Source organism: Centruroides sculpturatus, unplaced genomic scaffold (assembly GCF_000671375.1).
Source record: "Centruroides sculpturatus isolate CEXI.00-Female unplaced genomic scaffold, Cexi_2.0 scaffold98, whole genome shotgun sequence".
Classification (NCBI taxonomy): domain Eukaryota; kingdom Metazoa; phylum Arthropoda; class Arachnida; order Scorpiones; family Buthidae; genus Centruroides; species Centruroides sculpturatus.
The window spans coordinates 127,064-154,044 of NW_019384476.1; the positions used below are offsets into that span (position 1 = coordinate 127,064).

Consider the following 26,981-nt stretch of genomic DNA (forward strand, 5'->3'; position numbering starts at 1 on the left):
CCGTGGTTACTGACGCTGCCATATTTAGTATAGTTGACTTTTTATTATTTTTACTTTTATAGTAACTCTTTTGGAAATTTCTCTTGATAATAAAAATGCTGCCCAAGAATTTTTATCGATATTGGTACCAGCTGTGCAAAGAGAAATTAATTTAATTGGAAGAAACAAGTAAGTATTTCTCACAAGGAAACTGTTGGAGTGTCAAATACACCTACAACTGTCGTAAATGATTGGGCTATAATTTGGATATATGATTATTGATTAGAAATGAATTTGGCATCAGAGTAAGGCATTAGGTGCCATCTCTTATTAAAATTAATAACTATAATATTTAATTTAATTAATTTAGATTAAACTGGAAGAAAAGAATCGGCCCGAAGCGGGACTCGAACCTGCAACTCCCAGTTACTGTGCAGACGTGTTGCCAGTTATGCTACCCAGAACTCCAGTTTGATCTTCTTTTCCAACATATATAAGTTAAGAAATAACCACCAATGGTTATTATGGCACCAACTGGGGACACATTCATGCCCTTGGCCAGAATCATTTCTAATCAATAATCATATATCCAAATTATATCCCAGTCATTTACGGCAGTTGTAGGTGTATTTGCTTAAGATATTGGGTTTTTGATTGATGTGTATATTTATATGTTGGAGTGTCTTTTAATAAATATTAATAAAATTTAGTTAATAATTATGTTAAAAGTATACAAACTCTATATTAAATTTGTAATATTCACTAAAAGGGTTAATCAGAGTTAATAGCAATCAAATGTTTTACTATTTTAAATTAGTTTAACACAAATATGCAAATTTTTAAAGTGAAAGGGTCACAGAGGAAGACAATGATATTACATTTACAGAAATAAATAAATAAATGTTATATGAAAGATTAGATTGCGATGGTTGGCAACATGGCATTTGATCACTGTCCCCAACCTATGTGGCATCAGACTACGGCTAACTCAACTTTTTAGGTGGACATGCTTCTGTCCGGTCGCTTATCTCACTGCACGCTCCGACCACTGTTTCCATGGTCGATGTAATTGTAACTCTTGTATATAGTTCTGTAAAATAAACTTGTAACAACGACCATTGGACTCCATCGTCTATCCTGGAATCATTCATTTGACATGACAACGAACTATTCGTAGATGCAATCGGATTGATCGACATAACTGATTTCCTTCTCAAGAGGTATGCCTTAGTGGCCTCCTCACTGGTGAACCAGATGTGACCTCCACGACATAGTAATCTTGACTAGGTGGTCCCAGCAACGCCAAACATTTCAAAACCCGAATCCCAGACTTTATCGACAGGAATCCAGGTAGGCCTCCTTTTTTCTCTCCATGCTTGTCAAGCAGCCAAACTAACAGTTAGTTCAGCTGCTTGAATGGCGTGGAGAGATTGGGTTGTGAAATGGTCGGTGTCGCTGGGACCACTTAGTTCAGATTATTACGTCATGGAGGTCACATCCGGCTCACCAGTGAGGAGGCCACTAAGGCGTACCTCTTGAGAAGGAAATCGGTTATGTCGATCAATCCAATTATATCTACGAATAGTGTCATTGTCATGTTGAATGAATGATTCCAAGATAGACGATGGAGTCCAATGGTCGTTGTCACAAGTTTATTTTACAGAACTATATACAAAAGTTACAGTTACATTGACCATGGAAATAGTGGTTGGAGCATGCAGTGAGGTGAGCGACTGGACAGAAGCATGTCCACCTATGGCTACGTCCTATGTGGCAGCGTCCAGCAACTGTGGGCAGAAATAATCTTTGTACGCACTTCCAACTCATGAGCGACTTCTGTCCAGAGTGGACACGTGCTGTTTACAAGATGGCAGCGAGAGACTTTGTCGAATGCTACTATGGAAAATATGACAAGCATTAAAACAGTAAATTTGACAGTTAATTGTTATCACTAACTAGATACACAACAAATATAAAGAATCTTTATAGAATAATAAGTTTAAAAAAGTTTTATTTTTTTAAACAAAATCAGAAATTATTAAATTACGTAAAAGATTATTAATTAAAGTACATACAACATATATACATAATTTATTTGTCATCCTGTTTACATTCATCTTCAAAATCAGCCATTTCTTCATTGGAAGCATGAGTAGTGGAAATGGCAATCAAACTGGCTTGGTAGCTGCTTCTTGCACGCGCATGTAGAAGCGTCATCTGGTGGTTTCTACATGCTAAACGCAGTTACTCTGGACATACACATTTGCTTGAACCAGTTTGTCCGCTTTGCTTGGAAGCGTGTTCATGCCCGTGGTTACTGACGCTGCCATGTAGGATGTAACCTACAAAGTTGAGTTAGCTGCAGTCTGACGCCACGTAGGTTGGGGACAGTGGTCAAATACCATGTTGCCAACCACTGCAGTCTAATCTTTCATATAACATTTATTTGAGTTTATACCTTATTCTACTCTGTAAATGTAATATCATCGTCTTCCTCTGTGACCCTTTCACTTCTAAAAATTTGCATATTTGTGTTAAACTAATATAAAATAGTAAAACATTTGATTGCTATTAACTCTGATTAACACTTTTAGTGAATATTACAAATTTAATATAGAGTTTGTATACTTTTAACGTAATTATTAACTAATTTTATTAATATTTATTAAAAGACACTCCAACAGTTTACTTGTAAGACAAAATTTATAATTTATTGTGTAACTTAAAACAACTAATGAAAGGAGAATTAGTTAGAAAAGCAAACTGATTTTTCTTTATATAAATCATTAATACATTATTAATACTGAGATGTGGAGGCATAAATATTCCATTTGTTTAGAGGAATTTATTTTATTTTTATATGAAAGTTTTCTTATTGTTTCATTATTTGTTACATTAATTATTGAATCTATAATTATTTTCAAATTTTAATATAATAAATGATTTCTATTATTTTTCTTACAGAAATTCTGCTGCTGAAATAATGTGGTGGATTCCAGTTGTAGCATTTTGTCAAATTCATCAACTTGAATATGTTACAATATATATGAAAGAAAGAGCTCAAGCTGGTGATTGGTTAAAGTTTTTAATATTTGCCCAGCTGTTTCAAATTCCTCCAGTACTGGTATTAAAGTTGAATTTTATCATTTATATTGATTTATTATAATTATAACTTTTTCTGTTATATTTTATTTTAAAGTGAATACCATATTTTGATATATTTGACTGCTCTTTTTAATAAAACAAACCATCACATTTTAAGAGAAAATTTATATGTTGGTTTTTGTTAATCCGTATGTTTGTTGTTAGCTTGTCATAATGGAAATAAAGCTTAGAATGATAATATAACATATGTGATGTAATAGAATTTTTTTTTTTTTTTTTGTTGTATTTTAAAATTTAATTGTATTGAATCAAATAAAGAAAAAATAAATAAAATTTACATATAGACATTAACTTACTTCCTATATTATTTGTTAATGATGTAAGATAAATCACTACTGTAAAAACGGATATAATGAGTAATGGGTATAACTTGGTTTCTTCATTGTCTTTACAGCTGAGTTTGACTGTGTATATATATATATATTTTGCTGAGTGAAACTGATGTTGATAAAACACTTATTAAGAGAGTTTAATTTTCAGGAGAGATATAAACATTTTTAAATGTTTTCTTCATAGTCGTTATGCAAGGTTTTTTAAAATAAATTTTACTAATAAATAAATCTTTAATAAAATAATTAATGTTTCTAAAAGTTCTCAGGTTATGGTTCTACAAAACATTTTTTTGAAATTCAAGTTAATTCAAAAGCAAGTTAAAAAATAAAATAAAGTTACTTTTATGTTCCATTTGTAAAGTATCAATATTTTTCTTTTAAATGATTCCTTATTTATTTGTTTGGAATTTTATCTAAAAAAAGAAAGTATCACAATACTCTCTCTGATTACATTTTGATTTTTTTTAAAGGTTCTGAAGCTATTAAGTGAATTTAGTAACAAATATCTAGTTGATCATCTTTCTGGTGCTTTTCAACAAAGACATTCACTTTTGGTGTTTGTTGATAATGAAAATGTATCATCATGTGTTCGAAGTATGAAAATCAAACAGACAAGTAAAGAATTTCGAGAAACTTTATACACTCGTATTGGAGTTACAAAAGATGCAAAAGTAGCAAGTTCAGGTAAAATTCATCTTTTAAATTTTCTGTAACTAAATATTTTAATTATAATAATGATTAAATTGAACAATATTATTTTGGAATTCTCTGAGAAAATGCATTCTTTTCCATTTCAATTTTCTTATTTACTGAAATAAACTAATGAAGTTTTTGAAATGTATGAAAAGTATTTTGAAATAAATATAAGGTTTGTCTATTAAGATTCAGAATTAACACATGTAAATTATAAAACTATATAAGAACAATATCAATGAATTCATCAAACACGGTTTCAAAGACAACACATCAATGATTTATGATAGCTGATCAATTTGTTTCTCTATCAGCTTGTTCATGTGTCAGTTTTTTTATAAGTATATAGTTACATTAGAGATTTTGTGACTGTTTGAATGATTGAGCAAATAAAAAGCATCTTGCATGTAGTGAAATTATAACAAACCTACAAATTTATAAAACAAAGTAATGATGTTTTCTATTATTTGCATAGTTTGTAAGACTCAGATAGTCATGAGGATGTTAGAAAATAACCAATGTTTTGAATGATGATAAAATGTGAATTTCAAAAATAGCTATAAAAAGCAGCTTGCATTTAATCTTAAAATGATTTTCAGCTGATGAGAGAAGGAAAACTCATTGAATGACATTTTAGTTTCAGGAAAAAGAGTTTGTTCTTACTGCATAATAATGCATAATATCATTCTTCAATGATCAATGCAAAACTAAACCATTTCTTTCTTTCTTCGAGTTATCTTTTATTTCTTTAATTATTTGAAGACATAGTCCTCCCCCCAAAAAACAGGAATCACTATTTATTAGCTTTGTGTTCCGGACAATACATTCTTGGTGACTAACCTTCCTTTCTAGGCTACAAGCTGCCAAAAAGTCTTTTAAAAACACAAGAATACATCCAATTAAAAGAATGTATTGTCTGGAACACAAAGCTAATAATTAGTGGTTCCTTTTTTTTGGGAAGGACTATGTCTTCAAATAATTAATCATAATTATTGCCATCGGACAAAAATCTACAAAAGACTATTTCTTGTTATTTAAAATCCAATTAACACAGAAGGAAAAGAATTTTGAGAATATATTAAAAGCAATAGAACAAAAGAATTGTAGGAAGTAAAATTTAAATGACTTTCAAAGAAATCTTGAAAACATATTTTTAGTAAGGGCAAAATTATGTATTTTTTTTTAATGATTTAGATTTGAACAATATTAAATGTGTTGCCCATTTTAATGTATGGTTTTCTTTAACAATTAAATTTCAATATTAAAAAAATTAAACATTGTATTTATTTACCCAGCTGTTTTATCCAATTCATAAATATCTTTGCTAATACCTCAGGTATCTATTATTTTTAATAATCTCATAGACAAGAAATATCTTAAAAAGGTGATAGTTTTGACACAACTAGACTATTTTGACAGGTTAGTGAGAATTTGTGTATTAAGTGGTTCAGTTTGAAGTTGAGTAACTTAATATATCTAGAATTACATTTTGAGACACTATGATCTCTCAAAATTATCCAATCAACAATCTGCTTAAGATGTAGACACTCTTCTAAACAATCAGAATACAGCACCCTGTTGCTTTTATTATTATTATTTATAATATTTGAAAACAAATTTTTTCCTATAATAATTCCATTAAAATATAAAGTTTGGCACACAGTTTAGTAAGTTTGTCTTATTTTGCTTAAATAATTAAAAAATCTGAAAAATATCTGTCCTTGAAACATTTTTATATAATATTTTTGTCTTATTTATTAATATATATAATATATTAATATATGGCTTATTTTATTTTTGAAATCTATTACTAATTTTCATTAGGTTCTGCAACAGAGATTTCAAGTGATGATGACACAAGTTCATTGTGCAGTGAAGACACAGTTTCAAGTAATGATTTGGGTAAGAATTTTTATTAATAAAGATATCCATTAATTTCAAGAAGATTAATTGATAAAGGCAAAAAATTATTAGATATTTTAAAACAAAAATTTAGTTATATTCTGAGATTAATTTTGTATTTTTATCTTTCAACATATAAAATTGTTATAAATCATAACTTTCTGGTAATTTGGGGAAAAATAAGTATAATTCAAATGTAAAGTTTTCATTTGACAATTGTTATATAAATTTTATTATTATTAAAAGTTTTAAAAAGAATATATTTATAATTTTTAAAATATTTGTTTTTTATATTCAATATTTTTCAGTATTACTCTGTGATGATTTATGGGGACAAATATTAATATGTCATAATAGTGATAGTCCATGGAGATCATTATTACAAGCAAGCTGTTTACATTGTAATCCTATTTTTGCTGTGATTGCAGCATCTTATGAAGTAAGATAATCTAATAATTTCAGATTTATTATGATTTAACATGTATAATATATGGTCATAATTTTGCAAGAAAGTTTTATTTTAAATACCTCGTATACATTTTTCATACATTCAATTATCAACTGTAAAAAGCCAGCTTGAATGTTAAAAACAATTTATATTTTAAATACAGTAGATCCCCCTATAAAACCGTTTCCTATAGTTATGATTCCTATAAAAATTGTGGCATTATCCGTAAACAACGGTAAAAATAACTCCTATAATACGTAAAACGTCATCGGGCAGCCGAACTACTTACCCGCCGTCCGTAGCGCCACGCTACGGAGAGATTTCTATCGTCTGGACAGTATTATATAAATTATATATAAATTAGGTACTGTACATATAATTATATATTAATTATATATAAATTAGGTACTGTATATATAATTATATATTAACTTAATTTATTGTAACTTTATTATAATTAAATATATATTTTTCGCCGTCTAGCGTCACGCTACGGCGAGTTAGGCGACCTATCGTCTGTTTAGTACTGTAATTTTATACATTTCTTGTGAAAGAAACATTTCTTATTTAACGGCCATAAAAATTATTTATATTAATGATGTCTCCAAAGGTCAACGAAGTTTTCGCAGAAAAATAATATCAGAAATCGCGGCCGCAATTTGATGCGCTGTTCCGCGACGAAACCAAGCTTTAGCAACGGGCGTAGTCGAACGGTACACACTCGGTAAGCAATCCTACAATTTTTTGTTTATAACGTAGTTTATACGGATTATTTTCAAAAAAATATACGTATTTTGGAAATGTTGAGTCGAATTAGTCTAGAATCGATTAATTTTATGAAAGAAAACCTTTCAAACAGCCGTAGTCCGTAAACTATGATTCCTACAAAATTGATTCATAAAGAACGGAACGTATCTACCGTCTTATAGGGGGATCTACTGTATATAAAAAATTAATTGAAAATTTAAGACTTAAGTTTCATTATAAATATCAATAATAATTTTTTTTGTTTAGTATTGTGATATTAAGTGATGACAAAAATTATTAAAGAATAAGAATTATGAGTCAACCAAAACTTAATGTAGAGAATATTTTTTGAAAAACTTAAAAATTAATTTAAGTTAAATATTTATTATGATAAATTATATTTAGAATCTTAATTTATTATTTTGACTTCTACAGTCTGAAGATTATAATTCTGATTCATATAAACTTAATAGTTTATATGAATCAGAATTATATGTGATTATTAACTAGTTTCAGTGGTGTAGCATGGGTGTCAGCAGCCTGGGGCGGAGGAAAATTTTGCCGCCCCCTTATTTAGGTATTTCAATTTAAAAGACTAAAATTCAGTTTTGTCACAGAATAAGTAATGAAAAATTCTGTGCTCATTTGAATTGATCTGAATTGTAGGTGCAACAAAAATATGAAATGAAATGGTTCAAATTTTTACAAGATATTATTATTATTTATAGTGAAATTTTGCCACCTTCTAAAAGTGCCGCCTGGGGCAGGCTGCCCCTGCCGCCCCCACTATGCTACACCACTGACTAGTTTATGTGATTATTAATATCCAGCTATTAATGATTATATAGGTTACAAAAATTATGAAAATCTGAAAATATTAATATATTGTGCTTTTTTTGTAGTTGGCAGAAATTGGCAACTGTACTTAGAATACACAATATGTCCTGTATTTATTTTTTATTCTGACATTCTTAGGACACAATATTTCACTTAAAAACTTTAAAAGTAGTCTATTTTGATCTTTGTTTTTACTACTGAAATGTTTTCTCAGGAATATTTTAATCTTTCCTACAAATAAATCTTTGAATTTCCATTATCTCATATTTAGATATGAAAAAGTTTGTAATCTTAATTTAAAGAATTGAAGGAGAAGAGTCTATCCCAGTGTTTCTCAATCTCTAACGAATCGTCGCCCCCTTCAACGTAGTATTTCCCCTTCAATAAAACCGTTACCTATTATCGCCCCCTTCACTTCAAAATTCCGATGCTGAGGACCAAGGCTAATGCCAAATTCGTACCGCATTGAATAGACTAGTGACTAGTATAATGTTGTTTGTTTAATTATAGTACAATATAACGAATAAAATATCTAATTATTCTTAATATATTGTTTTACTATATTGCCCAGAAAATTGTTTTCTGCTCCCCAAAATATAAATTGTTACTAATCGCCCCTCAACATGGAAAAACGCCCACATGGGGGCAATATCGCCCCCATTGAGAAACACTGGTCTATCCAAACACCATGATCCACTCATTTTCTTAAATATCTATATTGATCAAATATCTTATTTTATTTCTATTTAGTTTAATGAATGAACAAACCAAAACACAATAGAAAAATTTACATTTACTTTTAAATCAATATATTGTTAAATGAATTCATTTCTAGGGTTTTTTATTTATGTCATCATGATGGTCCTATTTTACCAGATAAAAATCAAGTTTATTTTAGCAAAACTTCTAAACTTCTTTTCATTAAGAAGTTGACAAAAGAATCAACTTACTCATCTGTATTTTCACCTGATAGAATTCTAGAAATTGTCATCATCATTTCTAAATCTGAATTTTTGTTCAATACCAACAAGTCTTCTTTGCAGTCATTACCCTATTTCTCCTTGAATATCATAAACCCTCTCACTGGCAAGAACACAGACAGGCTCTTAAGTCTAGTTAAGTTAAAGTTCCTGCTATTCTAGCAATATTATTTTTCAGAGTTTTCTGAAGTGAGTTACTATAAAGGTTAATTCTTTCTTTGGATTTTGTGATAAGAACATTTCCTGGTCTGTTGCAATGCAGTTAGCATCTTTGTTGGAAAATGATACATTTATCAATTGCCTTTAATTTAATAAGAAATATCAATCAATCAATCAATCGCATTTATTTGCTATGGCTTTTGCCTTTACAAAGGGGGTTACAAAATCGTGTAACATTAACATTAATTATTATACATGGTTTCAAAAATGTTAAAACTTAATTAATAATGTTATGTTAACATGTTTAATAAATAACAAAAAAATTTATAAACTTTAAATAACATGTCAGAGCTTAAATTATCATCGTATAAACAAAACATATCAAAATCAGTTGTCAATAAAGTATCCGTTAAATGTTCAGTAATTTCACAAGATACAAATAAGTGGTTTTTAATATTTTCACAGAGTCTGTTACATAAAGGGCAGTTAGAGTGGGCAGAAATATTCATTCTACGCCTATTTAATACAGTGGTACCTCAGGATACGAAATTAATCCGTTCCGAAACTGAGATCGTATCATGAAAATGTCGTAAGGTGGATCATCTTTTCCCATACGATTACATGTAAAACAAAATAATTCGTTCCAACGCGAAAAACATACTCAAATTAAAGCCAAGTAATATATTTAAAAAAATAACTGTAGTAAGAAAAACAAATGAAAAATGCGAACTAATGTAACATCGTATGGTAAGTTTTTGTTCGTATCGTGGAGCAAAAATATGTTCGAATTTCATGTCGTATCCTGAAAATTTCGTATGCTGGGGCGTTCGTAACCTGAGGTACCACTGTATAATAGTATAGTCATTAAGTCGCAATTGAATTATCAAGGATTTAATATTATAACTTAAATTTGATAATAAATAATATCGAGGTGTCCATGGAGCTATTAAGGAAGTCTCAAAAATCTACTCTTTTGCTCAATATATTGAATATCTTGAGCCCAATATTTATCTTTTAGGTTTTTATTTGAGACCTGAACATAATAGTCAGTAGAATAACCTAATTCAGACAATAAGTTTTCAACTGAGGAGGACCAAGTTACAAACAAAGAATTTCCAACTATTAATTTCAGTTTATTATAAATCAACTTTCTAGGGTCGTAATCTGGTAACTCCAAAATTTTACTCCAATATCTAAAAATAATCATTGTTAAACGTATAGACATTGGTGGACGACCCAGTTCAAATCTTAAAACAGGTCCAGGGACTGAACGATTAATATGAAATATTGATCTAACAAATCTCAATTGCGTCTTCTCCAATTTGTCAACAAAAGATGGTCCCCAAATAGGGAACATATACTCCAAACTTGAACGTATCAAGGAATCAAACAATCGATAATACGACTTAATGGAAGACTGCTTCATTCTGACCATAAGCTTTATTAAATTCGAAAGCTGAAGTTTATATTTCAAAAACAATTTATCTAAATCACGGGTTCCCAACCTGTGGGTCGCGACCCAGAAGGGGGTCGCGACGAGTTTTCTGTGGGGTCGCCAACTTATGCAGTAAACTAAAACAAAATTTTCACTATAATGCAATATTTATTTTTAATGGTGTCTTAAAGTTTGAATAATTTCATATATTTTTAAAAAATTAAAATGAGTGTAATCTGGGTACGCTAGTCTGTCACAGTTGGTTGAATCATGTGTTGAGAGTATTGAGAGGAATAAATTAAATGTTGAGAATGACATGAGGTTGGCGTTAACAAAATCTCACCTGCGAATTTTGAGGCTGGTTAATAATACATACAATTTCAACCATCTCATTAAATTAATTATTAAACATAATTTAAAATAAAATTATACTAAAAAACTAATTTCATTGTTTTTTAATTACCTTATTAAAACTACCTTTTTCAATTGTATCGGGGTCGCGGGTCACTTGACTTTTATAAAAAGGGGGTCGCCACCCGAAAAAGGTTGGGAACCATTGATCTAAATGAAAAGAAAATGAACCCTGTGGAGTAAAATAAATACCCAGATATTTGTAGGACGAGACAATCTCCAACTCAGAGTTAAATAAATAAAATTTATCAGCTTTCCCCAGTCTACCCCCTCTCCGAAAAACCATTACTTCAGATTTAGACTCATTAATAAATAGCTTATTAGACTTACAGTAATCTTGTAGGAGGTCAAGTTTTTTCTGAAGACCAATAGGTGAATACGAAAATATTATAATATCATCAGCAAACAAAAGACAGTTCAATTCTACCTTTGGTGATATGGATATACCCATTGTATTATAATTACAAAAAAATTCCAAGAGATCATTAACAAATAAATTAAACAAAATAGGACTAAGTGGTTCACCTTGTGGAAGCCCTTTATTAGCAGTTACTGCCTCCGAAAGACAATGATTAACTTCAATTTGATAAGTGGTGTTCGAAAACAATTGTCTTATAAGATTAATAAAAGATGATGACATACATATCCGAGAAAGCTTTGACCATAAAATATCATAAATAAGAAATATGCATAATCTGATATACATATAAAACATGTTTCCATATTTTAGCATATTTTTACCGCCTTCACAACCGTAAAATTTTTGCTAAAGAAAATTATAGCTTTCATCCATGTTCCTACTTTGTAATAACTGGATTTTTGGAGTAAGGGAAGGTTATGATTTATTTCTTTGTAAACTTGTACTTTGATGATGCTTTTGAAAGACTTTCTTTTGTTGATGCAGTTAATGTTGTCCACATTCTGAAAGTCTAGGAAATGCATACACAAGGCATGTAATATGAGCCATGTTAGAATAAAGAATATTCAGTACTTCTGCATTTAACAGCTTTTAAAGGGCAGTATCTGGTATGAATAATAATAAATTATCTTATTTATTTGTCGAAACCGTGTTTTTTTCTTATTGTTTCTTCTAATTCAATGTCACGACTTGGTGCATTTATCAACACTTGGCAAATAATTTCATCATCCACTTTTAATTCATACAGATACACGTTTCGGGCTTTTGCCCCTGCCCTGTTCAGTCTTAGAGGGGCAAAAGCCTGAAACGCATATCTGTATGAATTAAAAGTGGATGATGAAATTATTTGTCAAGTGTCGATAAATGCACCAAATCGTGACATTGAATTAGAAGGAATAAATTATCTGTTATGAGTAATAAATAATAATAATAATAATTTCAAAGGAAGAAAAATTACTATTACTCATAACAGATGTCATTCTTCCACAGTTGACCTAGATTGACAATTAGGCTGATAATTAAAATTTTCTAATTAATTTTCATCCTAATAATTTCATTCCTGTTGAGGTTAATAAATGGATTTTAAAAAGAAAAGATTTAAAGTTTTAGCAAGAAAATCTTATGCAATGAATTGTTTATAAACCTTGTTACTATAGAATGATTTGTCTTTTCAAAGTTGGGACTTTCTCACTGTTTCTGGTGCAAGTTTTGCAATCAACAAGTTAATGATATTTCTTTCCCATTTATCTGTTGTCAGAAAAAAAGGAAAAATAAATTTTTCTTGGTTTTCTCTAATATTCTGTAACAGATAAAACATAAAATGAAATAAATATAACAGCTACTTTATGGTAGGATAAACTATAAAATTTATGCTAAATTAGAAAGGAAGAAAGGAAATAAAAGAATAACTTTTCATAACAGGATTCCAGATAGTTTTTAAGTGTTGATTTGTCACACATCATTTCTCTAAGAAATGTTTAAATTCATAGATGTTTACCTTGCCCAAGGTATAGTACATTGGCTGCTAAAAATGCAAAGCACATCTCAAAACTAAACTCATTTTTTCTTTGCCCTTCAACTGGTACTTGAATAACTTGGCTGACATTTCTACTGATATGTAAAAGACAGTCAAACTTTGGTATTTGATTTTCCTACATATCAGCAATAAAATTTGGGGATTAATGATGATTATTTACTCATTTCTCAGTTTATATAATAATTGATTTACAGTAGAGCGTCGTTTATTTGAATCAATTGGGGACTGGGGTTGTTCAGATAACTTACTTTTTGGATAACCAATTATGTACGAAAAAATATTCCATGTTGAAATTTTTTTTCATTGCGTGTCACTTCGCATTGAATCTTTGTCGATGTTAAGCCTAATGTAAACTTTTTTAAATAATAATCGTGGCTATTGTATCATTAAAAATTATTTCTTTATTTTTTACAAACAAAATAAATATATTGAAAAATATAAAAACAAAAAAAAATTATACCTTAGAAGTTACTGTAGTATCAAAAACGTTTGATTCAGCACGACACACAGTCCTCAGAAAAACACCACACAAAAGTACCAGTGCTGCCAGCTAAAACACACATCAACAAAAAAATATTGGAGTAGCCCAAGATATAGCCAAAGATTGCAGCGCCACAGCACTAGCGAAAATTTAAATTTGCTGACTGGAATTCTTTCGGATAAATGATGCTCTACTGTATTTATTTTACTTAGTTTTTTTTTTTAATCTTTAATGTTATGCAGAATTAGATATTCCAAGATTACTCTTGGGAATGTTTAATGTAATTATAATTTCCAAAATTATACTAGAAATAGTTTGCATAGAATTTACAATATTTTATATTAATATTATACTGATTATACTGATACTGATGATTGTGATATTAACAACTGAATGTCTTCATATGTTTGTTTATGCAAACAGAAATAACAATTTGGATAGTTATTCAGTGCTAAAAAGTTTATATCTATATTATATAATTATTTTTTACTGCAAAAATTCATATTCTTACTTAGTTATAATAATCATCAAATAAAATCAAAGATAAATTAATGGCATATAGAAATGTAATGCTAAAAATCATTTTATTATTGTTATTTTAATTTTATTGCTATTTAAAAGGTAATATCTATGTTTTAAAATAAAGCTAGTGAATCTTTAACTATTTCAGAATTAAAAAAACTATATGTTTCATTTTAGGGTGCTTGTATTATACAATGTTTAGCCACATGGTTATACATTTCAATAGAAGAATCAGAATCTAATGAAGGATCATTGGAGAAAACTATTGATGATTTAGAAAATATAATGACCATTGCAATAAAAAAAGGAAAAATCATATTACTGCAAAAAGGACTTTTATTGTTTTTACCAGTAATGTATTAAAAATATAATTATTGATATTTGATTTTACAGTATGTTAATTCTTACTATTTTCAAAAGTTTTATATAACATCATAAATTATTTAATTTTTAGGATTCACTTTTATTATTGCTTATAAATTATTTAGTAACTTTTATGGTTAATAAACAATATGAATCAAGCACTGAGTATTTGAGAGAATTTCAAAGACATTTTTGGAACGTAAGTGAAAATTATTAATAATAATATGTGAAATTTTTATGATATATATGATGATATTAATTTTTGAATTGCATAAAGTGTAAACATAAATATGATCATTTGTAATTATTGCAATTATATTTTTAGTTTTCAGATGAAAAAAATGAAACAAATATTTTAAATGAAGTCAAATGGATAGAAAAAATGAGTGTTAAGCTTTTAACTTCTTCCATTATTTCCTGTGAAACTATATACGAGAAAATATTGATGTCTGGTCATTTTTATTTTGCTAAAATACAGAACATGTTTCCTACTGTTGGTATGTACTGTACTACTGTATTATTAAATATTTTATGTTTTATAGTTAATTTTGTAACCAAATATAATACTCTTTTTTAGAAAATGTACCAGACTTCAATAAATTATATAAACTACTTCAGTATGTTGGAGATCTTGATATAGATATTAATCTAGAGGATATTTTAGATGATGAGCAAAGTGAAAAGTATAAAGAATCATGCACTTCTATTATAGAGAAATTGCAACAACAGCAGCAAAATAATGATGCTTATATGTTTGCTAAAATTGCCAAACTACCACTGGATGAAATACTTCTATGTCAGGTGAAAAATTTTTTATAAATTAATATCACTTACTTTCTGGGTATTACTATGTAAGTTCTCAGTAGACAGATACCACACATTCTGTAAATTAGGAAGCCATACTAGGTGTTTCAATGCCTTTAATTAAGTAGAATTTATTTAAATGCCCTTAAATACATTGAGGCCTACATACATACATTCATACATAGCCTTTAAATAGCCTTTAACCCCCTTGCTACTTTCCAATTTTTGATATTAATGGAATTAAACATAAAAAATACTTAAAACTGAAAAAAACGAAGGAAATGCGTTAATTTTGAAGAAAAAGCTTCAAACTTTATTTTCCATTCTCTTGCCTTTCTGTGAAATTTGACACTGATGAGTCATTGTTTACACAGCTGGATGACCTTGAGAACAGCTGTTGTCGGATTTACCGGGACATTCTCAGACGTCTTGGGAGGACAAGGGTTTAAAGTAGGGTGAATACTAGCTGGCCCTATATTTTTAAATATTTTTAAAAAATTAAAATTTTTATTGCAATTTTCGACCCCCCCAACTTAATTAAACGTATATATAATAAATTATATTAATTAAAAAACTATTGGAGGTCGTTTTTGACATCAGAAACTAGCTTTAAATAACTTTACCGAAGTAAAATCCATGCACTACTTTAGAATGATTAATTAAATTTGATAAAAAAAAATCACATTAAAAAACAATTAAGCGTTAATCGCACATCATTAAAGGTTGATTGAAATCGCGATAAAATTTTTTCGGGCAGGTAAAAATTTTTGAAAAAATTTGGAGACCTAAAAAACATCCAAAAATTGAAAAAAAAATTTTTTTTCGGGGCCCAAATGCCCGAGTTTTATGTAACGCTATGGAACTTGCCCAAGTTAACTCAGGATATGGGCGTGACGGGTTTTAAATAGAGGTACTTTAATACCCAGTGTGGCTTTTAGTTTACAGAAAACATGGTATCTGTCTACTGAGAATTTACATGATATAAACTAAGAAAATGAACAAAAAACAACGTACCAGGAACCTGTTGCCTGTGTGCTTCTCGGTAAAAAAGCGTTACAAATGTTTTTGAACTTGTTAGTTCTTCTTCAGGTAACAGACTTCTAAGCGAATGCCATTCAAATTCAATTCAAATAAGAACACCATTAAGAATTCTATCGCACGTATCGATGGCGTCATTGACGCATGCGCCCCTTTGCTGGTTGTAAATTATCGTAAGTTCTTGTCTACGAGCACCTGCCATGCAGTTGACAGGGTGATTTCGTCTTTGTTGTTAATACAATTGTCGTCTTTTAGTGTAGCCATATACAGCCATGTATACATGGCTGTATATATTTAGAGGCCATGTATACATAAAGTGATTGTAGACATGGCTGTATATATTTAGAGGCCATGTATACATATATACATGGCCTCTAGCCATCTAAGGTGGTGTGTGTATTTTGTGGTGCGGATTACCTTGGCCTGGCTGAATAACGGCTCTATTTCCGTATCTGAGGCATAGATGGCTAGAGCGGTGGTTTGCCTTGCATGTAGAATATCCGCCATGTGTTCTTTTATTCTCACCTCTAAGAAGCGCTTAGTGGGTCCTACATAGATCAGGTTTCTGTTCCATCTATGGTCTATAATTGGGATGGTGTACACCCCTGGGAGTCGTTCTTTGTTGGGGGTATCTTTCCCGTTCCATAAAATATCGAAAATTGTCGCGAATCTTCTACATGCAATGCGAATATTCTTTTTCTTGGCTATTGTGTTGTAAAGTGATTTCAGGTACGGATTGTATGTAACTGGGATGATATTAGATGGAACTTCATCAACTTCATCACTTTACAACACAATAGCCAAGAAAAAGAATATTCGCATCGCATGTAGAAGATTCGCGACAATTTTCGATATTTTATGGAACGGGAAAGATACCCCCAACAAAGAACAACTCCCAGGGGTGTACACCATCCCAATTATAGACCATAGATGGAACAGAAACCTGATCTATGTAGGACCCACTAAGCGCTTCTTAGAGGTGAGAATAAAAGAACACATGGCGGATATTCTACATGCAAGGCAAACCACCGCTCTAGCCATCTATGCCTCAGATACGGAAATAGAGCCGTTATTCAGCCAGGCCAAGGTAATCCGCACCACAAAATACACACACCACCTTAGATGGCTAGAGGCCATGTATATATGTATACATGGCCTCTAAATATATACAGCCATGTCTACAATCACTTTATGTATACATGGCCTCTAAATATATACAGCCATGTATACATGGCTGTATATGGCTACACTAAAAGACGACAATTGTATTAACAACAAAGACGAAATCACCCTGTCAACTGCATGGCAGGTGCTCGTAGACAAGAACTTACGATAATTTACAACCAGCAAAGGGGCGCATGCGTCAATGACGCCATCGATATGTGCGATAGAATTCTTAATGGTGTTCTTATTTGAATTGAATTTGAATGGCATTCGCTTAGAAGTCTGTTACCTGAAGAAGAACTTACAAGTTCGAAAACATTTGTAACGCTTTTTTACCGAGAAGCACACTGGCAACAGGATCCTGGTACGTTGTTTTTTGTTTACTTTAACCCGGTGTAGTACATTGCCTATTGGACTAAGAAAATGTTTTAATTTCTACTGTATTTTGCTCATTTTTCTATTTATATTCATTAAATCCTAATAATCTTAATTATCTGAAATTAATATAATTATTGAATTCAGTCATTAACTTTTTTCATATATCTATAAAAAAAATAATTTTTTGACTTCTGTCAAAATAATAAAACAGTCATTAGATGATTGGATTTTCAGGGCAGATTTACAGACTTCTTAAAATAGCATACTTTTATGTTTTTCGTGATCTGTTATTTTTCTGTATATTCAGAAATATATTAGCTGATTGTTTTATAAACAAAAGAATAATTGTTGAGTGCCTGAAAGTTTACAATATCATGTTCTCCACAAAAATTTTCATCAAATAGGTCATTGTTTCTTTTTCTTCATTTTTCCTTAAATTTGAATCTTAGTTAACCCTGAGAATTCATAAAGTTTATTCTAATCTCTGAGCAATCAGGATTCTTGGAGCTTTCTATACTTACAAACTTATCTACAAAATACTACTGAGAATTTGTTTGCAATTTTATTTTTATAATTTACTACCTGAAATAAAACCATTTAAGAAACTGATATTCAAAAATTCTTTTTATTTGTGTTTTATATATTTCTAGGACTTTTCAGTCCTATTTTCTGATATTGGTTGTTATTAGTTTGGTTCTCATTAATTGTTTAAAGATATTTTCATTTTTTTTTTAAATAGATCTCAAATGAGACAAAAAAAATAAAGAAATTATTGGATTGGAATGATCTAAAGAAAAGAATTCAATACTGGAAACAATGTGCTAATGTTTTTAAAATTGGAAATATTAAGCCTGAAATACCTGCTTATTTCTTTAAGGTAACTATTTTATTTATATAAATACATTAAGGGGCTAAGTTTGTTCATTTTCACAGAAAAGCAAACTTAGGGAGTCGTACTCATAGCGCCATCTGTTGGACATAAAAACACATGCGTATTCGAATACAGTGTTGTGTCAAAATTTCAAAGGAATCGGTAGGAACAAACGAATATTACATTTTTATTTATATAAATACATAAAAGATGATCTGCTTTAGTTCATTTTCACAGAAAAGCAAAACTTAGGGTTATGTACTCANTTACATTATGAAATAAAATAGAACAAGCAATTATTTATTGTGACATCATCACAGTACTGGGGCTGCAATTTTTAATCATGTTTTTAATTTATTTAATTTAAGATATATGCACTCCACCTCAAATTAGTAGTGGCCTGCCCCTGTACATCATACTTTTCCTTTAACAGTAGGGTTGTGCAGATCATCTATTAACTGCTTTCTGGGGATGTTTTGAATTGAAATAATGTGACTTCTGGTTTATATATAGTTCATCAGGCCTCCTGCCCCTAATCTTTCCATATCTTTCTTGGATTTCATCTATCTAACTCAGTTCTTGAAATTAAGGAAAGATGGATGGATGACAATGAGAATTTATAGTTCAGCCAAATTGCAACTAAATAAATAAAACTATTCTTCTGTTGTTTGAAAAACGTTTTGGAGTTTACGTCCAGAACAGATTAAGCATTAAAGCCATATTCTGTACTAGCATTACTAAAACTGTAGTGTCCGGGCCAAATTCAACCCATGGCACACATTAATTCAGCCTGAAAACATATTTGACACATCACTTACAAATGATATATATAGTACAAAAAATAGGCCTATTTCTATATGGAATATACAAAATGTTTATGATGCATCAATCAAAAAGTTTAGGCATCACTTTTCTATATTATGAACATCATACTCAATTTCAAAATTCAGTTATTGGTAAGAACATTTTGCAAATAAAATTAAATAAAGCATTTAATACTTTTGAACTGGAAAAAATTATTTGTGTAGAGCAGGGGTCACCAAAGTGGTCGATATCGACCCCCAGGGGTCATTGCAACATCATTGGGGGGTTGATGCGGCTAAGGGGTCACAATCTTTTTTTTTTTTTTTTGCTTAGACAGAGACCACAACGTTTTTTTTTTTTTCGCTCATACACATACACTTGTAATAAAACTTTACAGTGGGGGGTCAATGTGAGGCTTTCAAAAGTGATTGGGGGTCGACGGTTAAAAAAGTTTGGTGACCGCTGGTGTAGAGTATGAATTTAAGAAATTAAATATTACAGAATCAATGATTGAACAAAGTTCTAAACATTTTTATCATGAAGTTATTTTAATTTTTTTAGTATTTATTTTCAATTTTTCTTTTCATAATCACTTAGTTTACTTATTTTACATCATAATTCTCAAAGATGTGAAATAGTGATAAATAATTTGTAAGTTATACTGCAATGGTTAAAATAATTGTTTATACTGTACTAAATCAATTTATTAAATTGTAAATAAATAGTAATGCATTCAACTACAATACTTAAATTAACTTAATCATTTAATAATGAAAATAATTTTCCATATAAATATTTACTTTGAATCACTCCCTAATCCTTTTTGAGGATCTAGATTGTATTTGTTTTGTATATATACTAAAATTGGAATGATGCAGAGAAAATTAGCATGATTCCTATGCAAGGATGACATTCAAAATTGTCAAGTGTTTCATATTCTTTTGGAAGCCAAATGGCTGAAACATAAGACATCCTACCCCTCAGAATACCTAGGACCAAATCTGGATGGACAACCAATTCCAGATATGTTGGGTCCCATCTCTCACTCCTGGCTACTCCCATATTATTCAGATGTGGCTGTACAATCATGAGTTATTGAACAAAGTACATGTTTACTTCTGAATGAATTGCCCTATATTTTCCATCTTGTAAAATCAATTTTACTGTTTATAAAGAAAGTTAACAACAATAATTGTAAATGATTAACTAAAGTATGCTTTTATCTTTTTTCAACAATGTTAAGAGGGGATCTGCTCTACATTTTAAGGTATAAATGAAACAAACTTTTTGGAAAACTATCATTTTACTTTTAGAAATGTTCTAACAATTTTTTTTTAATTCTTATCTAATTTAATATATTTTCAAAAATTTTAAATTACTTTTTATTTTTGTTGTTGTTATCTATTTATTATAGGAAGAATGTGATTTGGCAGATTCCTATGTTGAAAAGTATATTTTAATAAAGTTAGCAACTGATTGGTTTATGAAAGCACCATCACTTTCTGAAGACATTTTCAAAGTGCTAAATGAATGGGATGTAAATTTATGGCTGTATTGCATTAAAGGAATAGTGGAAATGAAAGTAAGTAGAAATTATGTATTTTTTTATTAAATTTGTTATATACAGGTTGTTTCATGAGGAAATGGCAACATTTTTACAGCATGTTCAGAGCCATGGGGGGATTCAAAACTCTTATAAACATAACCTTTCAAATAGACACCCCCAAATGCCATAAATAATCAGGCTATAATTTGGAAATAATGATTTTTGAATTACAAATTAATTTGACACTAGAGGGAAGCATTAGGTGCCATCTCATATTAAAATTAATAATTATAATATTTAATTAAATAATTTAGATTAAACTGGAAGAAAAGAATCAGCCTGAAGCGGGACTAGAACATGTAACTTTTGCTTACCATGTGAAAATTGTGGGTGTCTATTTGCTATATATCAGGTTTTGGTTGGTGTTTATATTTGTATAAGCCTTCAAACACATTGTTTCAATACTAGCAGTTAAAGTTCAGTTGAGCTACTCCTTAAGATGATGCTCTGCAGCACTGATAAGCACTGCAGAATATCCTTAGTCATGCTTCCCTTCAGCTTTTTACCTTTAAATCCTTATGTATTTGCAAAAGCATGAAGTTTATTTGCATTTCATGGCTCTTTAGTACAACACAGAAAGGCAGCAAGATTGAGGCTTTACTGCAGTGTTATTCAATTCTACAGACAAACATCTAAGGAATAGCTAGTTTGAACTTTAACTCCTCTTAGCACCAAAACAATAAACAGTGTGTTTGATGACCATGTTTATAGGACATTTTTGAAATCTCTAGGTCTTTAGAACATTCTATAAAAATATTGCCACTTCCTTGCAAAATACCCTGTACACATGTTAAGGCTAAAGCTAGGATTAACTGGCTACTAGTATCTTTATCCAGGTTTTTTTGGTTAAAGCAAATAACAATTTATTTATTTTGAATTTATCTCTATAAAGTATGCATTATTCAAGTTACAAGTGGATAAAGTTGACATTATCCAAAAACAAATAAAGGAAGCAAGAAGAAAATTAACATTTCACATTATCTGGATAATATCAGAATTTTATCTTTTCTTGTTTTGATTGAGCTGAATATAGATGTTGCCTTTTTATAGCTACAAACATTTTGTTTTTTTTATATACTATGTGGCTAGTGGGAATAGCAATGTTGCCAGGTCTGGCAATATGATGATGATTCTTTCATGTATTTACCAATATAATGTAGTACCAGAGATTACAACTGAAGAGAACACACAAAAGTTAAAAGTTTTTTGAACATACTGGAACGCAGCCTTTATTTGAGTAAAGTGTCACAAAAGAATGGAAAAAAGTCAAAAACTTTATCTGAGGATTCTTTATCTTTTTGAAATGTATGTGTATTGCTATGATTAACCCTGATATATGCCATTTAAGATCTAGATACATATTGGTTATCTGCAAATAAAAGTAGTTAACTTACTATTATTTTAAAGCTACAATATTTTTAGCTAAATCTGATGATTTTGTTTCTTTTTATGTGGATCATCACTCCATAACAATGCATGCCTTTTGTCAGTGTTCTTCATTTTCATATCCATATACAGTACATATTTTAGTAACTTTATCTAAGCCTATGAAACAAACATATAAAACTTGCAGCTTAAACTTTATTATGCTTAGAAATACATAATAATTGATAAAATATTGCACTTGGTATGCAATAAAATGATTTATTGCATAAAAAATGTGTGAAACCAATAAATTTTTATACTTTTTATCTATATGAGACTAAACAATAAACTAATGTAAAATATTTACTGTGCAGTAGGAAAAAAAATGTCAAGAGACAATATACAGATCTGAGTGAGCAAACAAAATTGAAAATGGCATCACATATACTATTTCACTTATGGCTAATTTTCCATTACCCTAGTATCAGAGTTTGAGAGAGGATATGCTCTTTTTTAGTGCATAGATCATTAAAATCATCATTTTTAGCTTCAACTGTAACTAAGATAAAATGAACAGCTTTTCAAAATATTATTGCCTTATTTGTCTGTTTAATATAGATGTTTCTCTAGATAAAAAAAAATACAGTATCTTGTTCAACTGTCAAGTACAATTCATAATTAGTTGTGCAATGAATTATAACTTTTGCATATGGTCTAACAATATGTAGTGTAAACAGTACAGTTATTAGCTGCTTAAGAAAATTTTTATTTTAAAAATTCTATGATGTAACAGAAAGATTAGTTCAAGAAATATTACACTTCTGATCAAATTATTTTTTTATAGCCTTTCTACTGCCAACATCTAAAAATAAAATGCCAATCATTTAACCAAAAATGTGTTTTGTTGTACAAAATTCAAAATTGTATAATTATTGGTCAAATGCAATGATAGAAATACTGTACTGCCATGCAATATTTTTAAAGTAGCTTTTATAGAACTTTTATTAAAAAGATTTAAATTTGAAATCTATATCTATACTATATTATAAAGAGTAAGTTTGATTTGAAGTTTAGATTTGAAGAGTAAGTAAGTAAGTAAGTTTGATTTGAAGAGTTTGTTTGTAAGTTTAGATGTAAGAGGTAATCTCTGAAACTACTCATCCGATTTCAAAAATTCTTTCACCAATATTTAGAATGGAGCTTCAGGGTTGACATAGGCTGTATATTATTCCGTTAAACATTTATATAAATTAAAATATATCATCTAGGAATAAGGCTTTTATGTCCAACAGATGGCGCTAACTCCGTGAGTACAATGACCTAAGTTTGTTTTTCTGTGAGGATGAACTAAAGCATCCTCACAGCTTCTATCTATCTATATAAATAAAAATGTAATGTTCGTTTGTTCCTACCAATTCCTTTGAAATTTTGACACAACGTTGCATTTGAATATACACATGTTTTTACATAATATACATGTCAAAATTCCCGCACTGGGGGGAGATGGACAGGATTAAGGCTTACCGTGAACAACTTGGCTTATATTATACTATTTTAGATGTGGTTTTTTATGTTTTTGATTGCATTTTAATACAGTACATCAAGAGAATGTACACTAAGAAGGAATTTTTTGAAAAATTTTCAAAAAATTCGTTCTTAGTGAAGTGTTATACATTTATAATAGATACATTTTGAGCTACAACAATGCGTGGTGGGGTCTGCTAGTGGCCAGTAATGGTACTGTCTACCCTATATAAACAGCATTCATTATTGGCAACTTCTAGAAAGGACAGTATGGCTCTGTTTTTTGGCTATCATGTTTCTCAGACTTAGTTGTTTTGAACATGTTCTCTAATAAACTAAGACTCATTTTTGTTTGTATCAATTCTGCAATGTTGTCTTTATCTTTTACAATAGGAAATTATTTATATATTATGCTAAATCATTATAAATTGATTCCCTTTGGTTATTTTGGTGGCAGAACAAGCATGTACCATGTGCATGTACTCAAGCAATACTGGAAAGATCTCATCTCTGGATAGATATTTAAGAAGACACCCTGTATACATGAAATTAACATCAGTATAATCTAAGAGACATTTGAGTTTCAAAAATGAATCTAAACAAATTCAGAATTATGAATTCAAATATGTTTGGTTTATATTATTGAAAATTTTTACTTTTTGTATTTTTTAGAAATTGAATTTAGAAGATTTAATAGTCTCAGAAATTGAAAGAAATTGTGAAGACTTTTTTGATTGTCATCAGGAAAATTTAAATACATCATATTTTCCTCTAAAACTGGAAACTGATGAGGTAATATATATTTATTTATATTTGTACAGTACAGCCTCGATTATCCGACTCAATTGGGGACTGGGGTTGGTCGGATAATTGAAAAGACGGATAACCGAAAAGTATGAAAAAAATCCATTATTAGTGTAGTATATTATTATATCCCATGTAATTAGTATATTAGTATATCGCTATTAACCTACTTCGCGTTGAATTTTCATCGATGTTAAGCCTAACAAAAATTTTTTAAAATAATAATCGTCGCTATTGTATCGTTAAAAATTAGAAAATTAAGCCTCGTTTAAATACTGGCTCCCTTTCATGGTCGATTCAGTGTTGCCAGCTAAAACATGTAAAAATAATATTAAAGTAACCGAGACATAGCCAAATATTGTAGCGCCACATCACTAGCGGACATTTGAAATTTGCCAACTAGGACGGTCGGTTAACCGAGGTGTCGGTTAATCGGGGGTCGGATAATCGAGGCTCTACTGTATATTCATAAGATTAAAAATATTAAAATACTAAAAAAATTGTTTTGAGAAGTTGTTATATTTGTTCTATTATTGTCTATTAAATACTGTTGTATATATATATAATACTGCTTTAATATTTTCTGTCCAGTTGTTGGAAATGTATGATATATCATATAGTTTTGATGAATTTATATTTCATAGTTGTTTACATGTTACTAACTTAGTTATTTGATTTTAAAATTAAATTAACTATAAATGGAAATTATTTTGTTAGATTTTTCCATTAAATTCTAATTTATCTTAAGTAGATACCATATATTTTTAACTGCATAATACAATTAAAAACATTTTTATCATATAATAGCAATATTTAAAATAATTTTTATTTATATTAAATGAAATAAAAGTAATCATTAATATAATTTTATAATTATAAAAAGATGACTTAATAATAATAAAAAGTTTTATTTAGGAAATACTGATTTTAGAACAAATAATTGGAAAATTATTGAATGCAGGAAATTTAAAACAAGCTCAAAAACTTAATAATCTATTTTTCCATAAAAGTAAGGATGTTAACATTGTAAAAGTAAGTGATAAACATTTTATTAGTAGTTTTATCACTTTGATTGTATTTTTTTATATTCATATATAGTTTTTATTTCTAAAAAGTTTTATTTATTTTTAGATATGTTTGAACCTTGCGCAGGAAATTATTCTTCCAACTAATCCAGAAGTTGTCTCATTGATATCAGAAATTGAACAATCAATGTATTTTCCTCAAAATAAAATTTTTGGAGGTAATTAAATAATAATAAGTTGAATCAGAGATATCTAAATTCATCATCATCATTTATTGTTCATTGGGAATTACATCCCTATTACAAGGGGGTTGCATTTACATGTTTACTTATTTTTTTATTTTACAATACTTTTTTATTTTAAAGTTACACTTATTTTCCACGAATACATTTAATTTGAATCTTATAATTTTATTATTCCATTTCACTAATAATAGCATAAATTAAGATTATATTTGTATTAATTTGTTTTGTTTTTATAACTATCTATTATTTTACAAAAAAAAGTTATAAATTTTATATAGATCTTTTTTACTCATTTTGTTAAAGTTTTTCAACAGTTCTATTAGCGAGTTGCATTTACAAATTCGGGTTATATCATAGTATTCACGAATTTCTCTTAATACAGTATTGGACATTTCAATATCAAATAACAAGGTGTTAAGTCGTCAAAGTTACATAAAAAACATTTTGTTAATAAACTTATATAAGTGTTGTTAATATACAATGAATATTTATTTAAACGAAGTTGTACTATAAGTCTTTTTACATTCAAATTTACCGAATGCAACATGTATGATTGAACTGATGGGTGAACGGAGAAATATGACTCCAACTTTTTAATGTTTTTAAAACTATTTTTTAAAGTACATAGATCATCAGGTGAAATATAAGCAATTAACAATATTATTAAATTATTCGTTTTATTTACCTACATAGGCTTCTGTAATGAGATAAGAAGTAGCATATAATTGTTGAATTTTCTTATGTCAATTATTTTACCAAAGTTCTTTTTTATTAAGATACATATACCTCCGCTTGTCCGACCCAGTCCAGTAGGTTTTTGTGCTTGAATCGCTTCCACTATATAATCATTGAAAAATTTATTATTATAATACAAATTCGAAGTAATCCAAGTTTCAGTAATTGATAAATTATCCGGCTCATATTTAACGCAAAAGTTTTTTTTT

The 26,981-nt window shown here is 29.2% G+C and overlaps 1 protein-coding gene and 1 non-coding gene across 4 annotated transcripts in view; both read left to right on the top strand.

The window, feature by feature from the left end:
* The window catches only part of LOC111621313 (spatacsin-like), a 50,447-nt gene that overhangs the window by 9,954 nt on the left and 13,512 nt on the right, over positions 1-26,981 (top strand). For all 3 annotated transcript variants that reach the window (XR_002756050.1, XM_023363396.1, XM_023363397.1), the window contains exons 4-17: positions 63-168; positions 2,944-3,103; positions 3,947-4,160; positions 5,994-6,071; positions 6,380-6,510; positions 14,224-14,397; positions 14,501-14,608; positions 14,735-14,906; positions 14,987-15,210; positions 18,533-18,670; positions 20,883-21,050; positions 24,636-24,755; positions 25,683-25,799; positions 25,899-26,010. Coding sequence is in view for 2 of the 3 variants with exons in the window: in XM_023363396.1 (XP_023219164.1) it covers positions 63-168; positions 2,944-3,103; positions 3,947-4,160; positions 5,994-6,071; positions 6,380-6,510; positions 14,224-14,397; positions 14,501-14,608; positions 14,735-14,906; positions 14,987-15,210; positions 18,533-18,670; positions 20,883-21,050; positions 24,636-24,755; positions 25,683-25,799; positions 25,899-26,010 (2,022 nt within the window). In the remaining variant the exon portion in view is untranslated. The remainder of the gene's footprint in view (positions 1-62; positions 169-2,943; positions 3,104-3,946; positions 4,161-5,993; positions 6,072-6,379; positions 6,511-14,223; positions 14,398-14,500; positions 14,609-14,734; positions 14,907-14,986; positions 15,211-18,532; positions 18,671-20,882; positions 21,051-24,635; positions 24,756-25,682; positions 25,800-25,898; positions 26,011-26,981) is intronic.
* Positions 20,307-20,409, top strand: LOC111621345. Its single transcript, XR_002756055.1, has one exon. It is a non-coding gene; the product is annotated as a U6 spliceosomal RNA (small nuclear RNA).